General features: G+C 45.7%; 1 protein-coding gene across 1 annotated transcript; it reads right to left on the reverse strand.

Annotated features, from left to right (window-relative positions):
* Positions 1 to 649: 649 nt before the first annotated feature.
* LRRN4 (leucine rich repeat neuronal 4) lies at positions 650 to 10,004 on the reverse strand. The gene is made up of 5 exons (XM_054196614.1): positions 9,625 to 10,004; positions 7,618 to 8,341; positions 6,194 to 6,398; positions 4,563 to 4,700; positions 650 to 3,424 (listed from the first exon to the last, which is right to left on the reverse strand). Exons 2-5 carry the CDS (start codon positions 8,303 to 8,305, stop codon positions 2,092 to 2,094), a joined length of 2,364 nt encoding a protein of 787 aa, XP_054052589.1. The 5' UTR covers positions 8,306 to 8,341; positions 9,625 to 10,004; the 3' UTR covers positions 650 to 2,091.
* Positions 10,005 to 10,735: the final 731 nt, after the last annotated feature.

Here is a 10,735-nt window from a genome sequence, read left to right on the forward strand (position 1 = left end):
GTTAAGCTGGAACAATTGTTATTTTCAGTTGCAGTGTCTTTTTGTGTCCTCCTCCTCTAGAGCTAATCTTCAAGACTGTATAAATTTCTATTCACAAATCTTTTATTCTGCTCCACTTTGTTTCTGTTGCTGGTAATACCAAAGACCCCAGTCAAGGTCTCTTAGGGCTATGTTGTACAAACACAAGGGATATGATCTCTGCCCCACTTTGGAATAACATGAGTCAAAGATTGAAGGTTCCTGCTCACTTCAGATGAAATTAAAATTATCATCTGCGCCTGTTCACTACACCTTCCAGAAAATGCAGGAAAAAAACAGGCTGGAAATAAATATGAGAAGCTAAGTCCAAACAAAGAACGGTCTGAACTACCAGAATGTGAAAGAGATTTTCAAAGTGAAAGATGATGCCATCCCAGCTTTTTCATTTGGAGTTCTCCTCTATTGTGAGTTTTGAGTCATGGGGCTCAGCCAAGCTCCAGACAGGCATGGCAGGAATTTGCAGTGTCCACTGATGGTGTCATTGCCAGCACTGGTGTAGGGGAAAGGACAAACTTGCATGAAAGGACTGCAAGCCAGTAGAGGGGAGGACAGCATGGGCCACCTTGTACCCGTACAAAATGAAAGCTCTTATGACATCAGATAACACAAATTTACCATAATAAAAACATTACTTTACTATATGCTGAAAGTTTGTTCCAAAACAACAAAATGTTTGAGTTAATTTCTCAGGCTAAATGTTGTAGATGGTAAAGACAACACAAAGATCTAGATATTTAGCAAAGAACAAGAACTCAACTCTGTAGCTTTTATTTCCATTAATATTGGAAGTATTAAAAAAAATTGAACAGAAGAGAGACTCTTTTACACTGTATAGCACCTTTCACTTTCTGAGATCTGGGAGGATTTTACATATTGTATCTATACAGCCACAGCAGTATACAGCAGCAGAAACGCATAAACCTGTGGGTCTCTGAATAGGTGGTATTTGATCGGGATGAATGCCTCCCCTTACACAAACGTCTCTGAATTTTAATGGCAAGCTAAAAGCTGCTGAAGAACCGGGACTCTCAGTGTCTCTTACTACTTTTGTAGCAGAAATTAGCGCCCAAAAGTACATTTGAAAAATGTCGGCATAACTGTCTGCTGCTAGTAGATGGGATTTCAGTTTTTCAAGTCTCAGCAACATAGTCATTAGATCGTTTCATTACTTGGCTCTTTGCCTCTGTATGAGGTAAATAATCAGCCTGCTAAATCTGTAGATGGGACTGAGCAATCATCTGTGCTTAACCCCAATTGTGAAGCAAATGCTAACGTGCTCTCCCCTTCTGTGGGTTACTGCCGTACTGCAAACTCCCCGCTGCCTGCAAATTGGTATTGTGGGAGCACTCGGGAGCCTCAGTTGTGGAAAGCATCACACAAAGTCAGAACAAAACAATTATCCCTGCCCTAAGGATCCTGCACTGTCCATTTTCACAATTAATCTTCATGTTTCTTTTTCCTGAACTGAAGTTGGGCCGGGCAGTTGCAGTGACCGGAGTTATTTAATGGAGTTAGATCTGCACACCACCTTGCCACGGAGCCCATGGAGACCTTTCTCTCACACCTTCCAGTAATGCTTTCTTTTTGGATAATACCTTTATATGGACATTAGAAGAAACTGAAAACTCAGCTTCACTTATGTGAATAAAAGCAGAGTCTATCTTGCTTAGCTAGATGCATCTTGGATCACTGCTTTCAGCAGACTGTATCTGTGAGAGATACTGGAGGCAGGCAGCTGGCAAGGCAGCCTCTCGCTGTGTGAAATGTATGCCAGTGTATTTGTAGGTGATTATAAAAACAACTTTTCAAGGTTAGTGTCCAGGTTTGCTGCTGTTTAGCACATGAACAAGAGTCCAAAGGCTTTTTTTCTATTTGACTACCTTCATTATTAGTTTTTCTTTTTGTGTGTGTTTTTTCTCTCCCTTAGAAACATAAGGGCTATGAAGTCTGATGTTTCATAGTTTTGCTGAAGGACAGTTTGAGAGTCTCATGAAAACATACCAAGGTGATAAGAGACAGTGAGTTTTGGATGTGTAGAACAATCACCTAGACCTAATTAGTGGTTTGTAGTTTTAATGGATAATCAAATGCTGGGTTCTTATAAGAGACTAAGTGTGTACCATATTGCTCACTCTGAGGCTTTTTACATGCCTTACACAGGCACACAGATAAAATGATAGTGGAAATGAGAAAGAGTCCGCTTGCTGCAGACAGAGCAGCAAAGACAGACTTGTAGCTGGGCTTTGTTTTAAATCTGGTGCACGAATTACCTGGAATCCCCTGTCTTGCTGTCTGGCTTGACCCTGCTTTGTTCGAAGCAGTCACGCAAATGTGGTAAGTGGTGTATGGTGATAGATTATACAGAGTGTACTGCCTTGCTGTGGAATAAATATTGTCCAGGACAAACTGTCTGTCCTCATTGCCTTGGGCATGAAGCATCAGCTCATAGGTGTGAACAACTGAATTTGGGGCGCACCAGCGTATCTGTGCAGAGCTGTCTGTAACTTCAGACACCTCTCTGAGCCTTGGCGGATCTGGAACTTCATCTTCCCGTGACGTGCCAGGACATAGACATTGGGATGCACTTTGCAGTTCCCTGCACGGCTTCTGAAGGTGCCTGCAAGGGTTGTAGTCACAGGTGGTGTATGCCAGTTGCACCGGTGGTTCCGTTGACTGTTCATCATAATCGTAGTCATCTACATATTGTATCAGTGGTCTGGCGGATGCAGGCTCTGACTGAGCATTGGTCCTCGTGGAGTTCAGCTGTGGTAGGCTCGTTTGTGGTGTACCTTCCCCAGCGTGAGTGGCCAAGGAGTGGATATAATGGTGAGTGGCAGTGGGCTTTCCTGTTGCTTGAGTAGAATAATGACTAGTGGACTGGTTCAATGGGTCCTCCTGGGGAAACGTCGCATCGGTTGTTCTGAGCTCTCCCGTTAGCTGATCTGTTTCAATTTGACTCGTGGAGCCATAATCTGAGGACTGACTATAGAGCTCTTGCAGAAAACCCGGGGAGGTGGTTATGGACCTGAAGGACGGGGAATTGCTGGTGGATTCGGAAACTGCGTCCTCTTTGTGGGAGGAGCTGTTGGCCTTTGTCAGCATCATCTCAGTGGGGTTGGCTCCCGTCGTGCTCATTACATTCCTCTGAATGATGGAGCTGGTATAAGTGTCTTTGGTTAGCAGAGCAGAGGCTGTTGTTGTTAGTACAGTAGTGGCATCGTAACTGGTCTGGCTGAAAGCATCATGTTCAGGAGAGGGTGTTTTTGAATCAGGCAGCGTAATGTTTCTCTCAGACTGGCATTTATCATAGAGCTCTAGCAGCGAAAAAGATGTTGAAGGTCTGCCCCAATCTTCCTGGGATGTGTTGCAAAATGTCTCCCAAGCCCTGCAGAAGGGACAAGTTAGAACAAAGAAGATCCAGAAGATCATTACAGGTTCCTTTAAAGCTGCTTGGATTGGAATTGGCAACCTGCTGTCCAAAAACAGCCTTCATGGAACCCAGACCAAAGCTACATTGTCTTAACAATAGTCCTGTGCTTGACAGATGGTTTTCCACAGCACTGGGAATTTAGCTGACTGCCTTTTTGTTTTTGTAAGGTGCAGGAATATCTTTTGCCTGAGAGGAAGCATCCTTTGGTGCAAGGACTGTGAACCTTAGCATGAGTGTCAGGGTTCAAGGCAACTTGTTGTAAAGGGTCAGACTTTAATGCCACACTAAGAGGGGAACACATCCAGAGAGATGTAGCAGGGTCGCCAAGATCCTTAAGCCAGCTGGTTTAGGCAGCTGGAGCTGTGCTGACACAGGATGTGCTTTTAAATGACTAAGCTTGAGTTCTTTACTCAGACGTTGCATGTTTTTGTAAAGAATGCAACTGCTAAACCCATCCTGATGAGAAACAACCTACTTTTTGTAATCTGCTTCCCTGCTCTCTTCGGATGACAAATCTTCTTGGTGGCCTTTCAAAAGGAGGAGAGATCATACATATGCAAAGTACTTCTTTTAACTACAGCCTATTTTAATTAGTCTGTTAAACTGTAGGAGAGCATGAAGACAATAGGTGACAAATGGTGCTATTTGCGAGGGCTTTTGTTGACCGCCTGTGCTGATGTAGGCTTTGGGAATGCAAAGGCAAGGAGGAAATAACTTGCTAAAGTTCTTGCAAAGTCTTCCAGTTCCTGCTCCAGTGCTGGCCCATCAAGGCCACCAAGGCAGCCTGTTTTTATCTCCAGCTAATAGAGAAATATGAACCGAAATAGAGAGGAAATAAGCTATTCTTATCTTAAAGTAGAATCCACAGCTAATAACACTTAATACTGTTCTAGGTGTATGTGTCCACATTCAAGTATAATTCAGCCATGCTTTGTCCCTGCAGGGGACTTTATTTTGCATTTCTACCTCTTGTGGAAGGGCAGAACTCACAAGGACTTTGAATAACTTAGATGGTAGTGAATGTTTGGTCGCCAAATGACTTACGCATTTAAGTTATGTCTGAAGAGCATTAGTTTATCTCAAACGCACTTACTTTTGCAGCACAACTTTCTTGGGCTTGGAGAGCAGCCAGGAGAGCTGGCAGTCGCATAACAGAGGATTTCCATACAAGTTGATGATGATGCTATCCGATGAATTGATATTCCAAGGATTAAAGGAACTCAGGTTACAGCTACAAGATGACAAATGCAATAATTAGCAAGCGCTGAGCTACCTTCCAAGGACTGGAGTGTGCTTAGTATCCGAGCTGTATAAAACACAAAGCACTGTTCCCAGTTCCCTTGGAAGTAGCTAGTTATCAACACCACCATTCTGCACTTTAAAGGCCAGGCTAATCCCTGCCCATCTCTCTTAATTTGCACAGTGTAGCTGCTGTGTGTTAAATCGTAACAAAAGCATTGTAAGGGGATAACACCTTTAGAGATGGCAACTGGAAGGGAAGGGAGGTAGCGTTTCTGTGAAAGATCATCTCTTTTCTGCCGTTGTGCATTCAGCTACACTTTTATACTATACCATTTCTCTAGCTTCTTTCTCAGGCTGCTCGTAATGGCTTGACTTTCTCTATGCTAATCATCCTCTTCATGTTAATTGCCTTTTTCATAATATAGACTCTCACCTACTAAAGTCAAATGACTAATACAGGAAGACCTTGCTTGGCTTTACTGTTAAGCTGTCCTAGCTGCACAAAGAGTGTGATAATGTGACCTCCCTGCAGTCTGAGTGCTCAGATGATGCTCTCTTTTGTCTTTAACGGCTCTCTATGACTTTAACGGCTACTCCTTTGTTTGGGTCCTGATTTTTAGCACTTTGAACTGGTATTCCTGCAGGTATTGTAAAGTGCTGTGTAAATTCAGTGTGGCAGTCTAGTGGGGAATGGAATTCGGTGGGGGATTTTTGCTTGAATGGGTTTATTTTCCTGAAACTGGTTCCTAGAGCACAGCCAGTGCTCTAGTGTTTGTTTTCTGATATGCTTATAATCTGGGCCTATATTATAGAACACTTTTCCTTTATACTGACTGCTCTATGTGCAGTTTACGTCCTCTTATTCTGATAAATCACTTTCAGACTTTTGTTTCCCTTAGTATTTCAACAGGTGTGTGACACATCAAGTAAATCACACTGAGCTGTTACCCCTGGAATAAGGACTAAGCCATTGCTTTTACTAATGCTGAGCTAGGAACTAGATTAATCTCTCACACTAAAAGTGTGAGGGACAGGATTTTTGACTGCAGATTTTGGGAAACTGTCAGCATTCATCCTTTGTAGAGCAAGGAATCTCCAGCAACCCGCTTCTCCTCTGGTGAGACATTGCCATTGTAGCTGTTGGCAGCATGGTCTGTATCGCAAGTGGGCTTCAGTGGATCTATGTTAATCTAATGGGAGCATGATGGATGCGATCTCAAGCAACCACTAACTGTGCTATGAGTCTCATGCCACCTCTTTGGGCTGTATCATCTCTTTTTCTGTATCAGGTCTACATCACAGGCTTTACATGGCATATCTGAGTATGAGACAGCGTGTTTCTCCATGGCACGCAATCCCATACCTCCTTCCTAAATATTTGGTAACAAGCAAACTCTGCATAAAAATTGGCTCCCAGGCACCATGGTGCTGTGAGGCAAAGGCAACGTTACATGAGGAAGAACAAAAAAGAAGACAACTCACTTCTCAAACGAGAGATGGCTCAGATGAGGAGCACTGTCAAACATCTCTGTCCTCACGAAACCCAGTGAGCGGGAGTCTTGACAGTTCAGCTCTCGGAGACCAGGCATGGACTTGAAGAAGTCAGTATCAAGACTTCTTAATCGTGACATCTTTGTCAGGTGAAGTGATCTGAGGTTGGTCAAGTCTCTGGTCCACTCTGGTTGAACTGAAGCAGAAAAAAGATTTATACCTGTTGCCTAAATAGAACATGCCTGGGGATTTCTGCCTAGAAAAAAGTTTTTTATTCATAGAGTTGTAAAATATCTCTGTGGTCTTCTGCAGCTATTCTCTTTGGGAAAGGAATAGAACAAACATCAATACACCAGTGTATAAACACCTGTGGCAATCACATTTTTGTAATACTACCTGCAGCTCATGCTGTCATAGGGCAGAGGAAAAGAAGGGAAGATAGAAGGGCAATAAAGCTGATAAGAGATAATGGTATAGCTTTCCTATTAAGTGAGATTAAATGAACAAGGATTTCTCTGCTCAGAGAAGTGATGGGTGGGGGGAGATTAGAGAGGTCTACAAAGTCGTAACTGGTGTGAGAAAGGCAAGTAACTTACTTCTAGCACAGGAAAGAGAACTGAGAGGCATGAATCCGAAAGAACAGGTCTTATAAAAAGGCACCTTTCCATGTCATGCCTGAATTGTGTAACTTGCTACCACGAGAGGGATTAGGCAAATCCAGGGAGGAAATTTGGTGGTGCATCTGTTAAATGTGAGTTGAGGTGAAACCTCTGGTTTGAGGAGTCCCTAAGGTCCTGGCTCTGCCCCAGGTTGAGAGCAGCTGGGCAAGGCATCTGACATCTGTCTGTCCCAGCACCTCAGTTATAAACTGAGGCTGGCAGGGGAGGCAGACAAAAGAAGAAAATCATGCTGTAAATTGCTCAGGGCAGGGATTGTCTCCCCTGTGCGGAAGTATTTGGCTGGTTGTGGTTGACACAAAAAGCCTCTCTCTGTGCAACTTCATTGCAGTGGTATAAAGCAGAGCGTAACTGTGGCGATAGACAGAGAAAGCTTTCAGCAACGTGTCTGGAAAGAGAAATGAATTTCCTCCCACGTGTCCCAGAGCTAATCTCGGGGTTGACACTGGAATTAGGACAGAGGTGGGGGACTACAGTGGGACAAACAGTCCTGTTTGATGGTGTCTGCTCTCTGCCCTTCCTTTGTGAGTCTGGTCTGCAGCGGGTTTCCCCCCAGCTGTTGCATCACGGCTGGAGAGAGCCTTGCACGCTTGGACCAGCTGTTTGCAGCTTTCGGTGTGGGGTGTTCCCCCTCCACCTCGGGCTCAGCCAGGATGGGAGCCATCGTCCCAGCAAGGCTTCTGCTCCCCCCCAGCCTGACCAAGCCCCATGTTCGCAGTGGGAAATTCATAAACTTACTTTTCTCAAGAAAGGTCCCACTCAGATCAAGCATGTTGATGGTGTTTCCAAGCCTGTTTGTGGCCTCACTGGGAGATGCACTGATGGCAAAAGCAGACTCCTTAATTCCTCTGCTGTCATCCTGTCCGAGCAGTGTTGCAGAAAGGTTCAGGAACTGTAGCTGAGGGTAACAGGAAAAAGCCAGCGGCTGGATTTCAATCAGTGGATTTCCAGCCAGGGACAAAAACCTCAAGTTAGGCAGGGCGGAGCTGTGGCATGGTGGCACAGATGACAGTTTATTAAAGCTTAAATCTAGGGAGATGAGACTGCTGAGGGCTTCGGATCCCCATCTAACTGCCTGGAGATGGTTCTGCCTCAGCAAGAGGCTGCGCAGCTGTGGGAGGTTTGCTATGTCTGTGCCGTTCACCTCTTCTAAGAGGTTGTTGCTGAGATCCAAGGTCTCCAGGGCCTCTGGAAGGCAGATGGGGAAAGCTGTCAGGCTGCTGTTGGTCAGCTGCAGGGTGATCCAGGTCTTGTTCTTCCTATCCTCACAGGACATGCTGGTGAGATTAACATTCTCCCAAGAGGCTTCCTGAGCCATCTGGAAAAAGGTGGTGACATCCTTGGATGCTGCAGACTCTGCTCTGCTTACCGGGCCCGACGCTGTGTTCCCCACCAGCAGAGCGAGGATGAGCAAGGATGAAAACATTCTTTTCCCAGGTGCCTTGCAATGAACTTGCAAGATCTGTTCGATTTTTGTTTCAAGGAGGGGAAAACAAAACATCAGCATTAAGAGCTAAATTAAATCTCTCCAGGCAGCTGCAAGCTATTTAAAAGTGAAACATTTGTTAAGTCCTTTCCTATTGCATCCAGACAGTGGAAGTGATAATTAATGTCTCTTCTGTAATTAAGCCTAAGTAAACATGAACCCTTGGGGACAGAACTATCATGCGATCTCAGTCTAAGCATACCTACAGTTTTTCATGCCAAGAGCAAGCAAGTTGTATCAGATGTCTGGTTCCCACGCTGGTACCCTCGGTACCAGTCTGGCACCCAGAACAGCAGCAGCATAGTAGGTGGGCTCCCCAGACTCTCTGCTCGGCTGCCTCTGTGCAGTAGAGGGGTATGAGGGAGTGACGGTGCTACTCCAGTATAAAAATACCAGTTGGTACTATACTGGACAAGCTGCAGGAGAGCTGCACTTTGAAACTCGCCCTCCTCCTCTGCTCCTGACCCACTGGCAGTGCCTTGGAGCCTGTCCGCCAGGCGGTGGCAGGGCTAGGGCCCTGCTGCTGGTGGGTGCCGCAGACAGGCTACCCGCTCCATCTCCTGGGGAAAGGATGTGCTGAAAATGCAGCTTCTGAACCATGTTTCAGTGAAAGTGGTCAGAAACGGGGATTGTGCCCCTGGATGAGGGCCCCAAAGGCCTTGATACCAAAAAGCATGTTACTCGGTGTTATAGTTCTCCCTGTGCTCCCTTCTCGTCCCACTCCGGCTTTGTCTTTGGCATTTAAAAAAAAAAGAAAGAGAGTCCTAAATGACTTGTCCGAGGTTGCGCAGGTAATCTGTGTTAGAGGAGGGAATTAACAACAGCCCAAAACTAGTGCTTTTCTTACTGAGCTGTCTTTTGTACTACCACATCATAATGTTCATTCCTCATCCAAAAATATATTGCAGTGTAGGCGGGTGACTGAATCCCCATGTACTATGAAATATCTCAGACTTATTCCAAACCTTAATAGCTATTTGCTGTTCCATGAATGGTGCCAGGTCTTGCCCAGACCGTCATCTGTTGCTGCCATCCCAGGTTTAAAGTAGGGACTAGCAAAATAGTATAATTTGGTTGCCTGTGTCATTTTTGTCATCTGGAACTGGGCAAGAGCTGAGCAGCCTCAGGGCTTCCTGGTCACCGGAGCTGCTGGATTCCCAGCACATGGTAGGGAGAGGATGGGAGGAATGGAACTGCTGGATCCCCATTTTAGATTTAATCTTAGTCCCTGGCTCTAAACCGCATCCGCTTGCACGTACCTGTCCAGAAGTCCTGATGCCTCGTGCCTCTGCTCTGCGTGACTCCGATTGCCTGGCCTTGATTTTATACACTTCGGTGACTCAGCCGAGAGCGTGAAATGCCTCTTTTCTGTTCCCAGCTTTCCCTGCTCGCGGCTCTGCCCACAAGCGCAGGCGAGGTTTGTTCCAGGCTCGCTCCCCCGCATCCAGCTTTCCCCTGCCTGGAGAGGGGGTGGCTCCAGGCAGCTTTCCCGCTCCCTTGGCCCTAAGCAGGAGGTGGGTGGGAGGGCTCTTATTTCCCAACACTCAGGCAGGGCTGCTCTGTCTGTCTTTGTCTAAGCAGAGGGGGGTAAAGGGAAAAGATCAGAGTCTTTAGTCCCAATTCTCACGTCTTCCACTGACGGGGGCGGGGGGGAGAAGGGAAAGGAATTACTGTGTTTCTTTGCTGACAGGTCAGGATGATGTAAAGCTAAGGCTTTGTCTGCTGACACGGGCTTTGGTCGCTCTCTAGGCGCCAATAAAAGGCTTCAAGTGTTTATATGTCTCTCTAAGACTCTTGCACTTGGGAGTAAGTCCTGGAAATGTTCATGCAGGACAAATGACTTTTCTAAGGAGGCCCTTGGGAAATGTCAAAAGCAAAACTCTCACCTGGCGCTCCTGCAGAGAGGAATTCTCTCTGCCGATGGAGAGGGCCTGTGGCGTTTCACGCTGTGCGTGACAGAATTGGGAGGCTTCTCCTGGTCCCTCTGTGCGTGGGTTGTTTTCTCTGTTCTGCATCTGCCATACCGCATGACTTGGGAGAATTCCCTTACTGCTCCTTCTCTCATCCTTTGCTGGATAAGTAAAACTGAGGATGTAGAGCATCTCCTACCAAGGGACCTGCCCTGAGTTGTGTTTCCCAGCATTTCCCACCATTCAAATAATAGTTAGGCTGGTCAAGGGCTGAGAGTAAAGCTAGGAACTGGAAAGGGATGAATTAATAGAGATTGTTACAAAGTAAAAGCAAAAGGGCAGTTGTTCAGTTGCTATTATAAGACAATTAATGATTAAAATTTCCAGGAAGAACAGTAGCCAGTGCTTTTCATTTGTCAGGACAACAAAAAAGATCCATGACGTGAAGGCAACGCAGACC

The sequence above is a fragment of the Rissa tridactyla genome, chromosome 3, assembly GCF_028500815.1.
Source record: "Rissa tridactyla isolate bRisTri1 chromosome 3, bRisTri1.patW.cur.20221130, whole genome shotgun sequence".
In the NCBI taxonomy this organism is placed as follows: domain Eukaryota; kingdom Metazoa; phylum Chordata; class Aves; order Charadriiformes; family Laridae; genus Rissa; species Rissa tridactyla.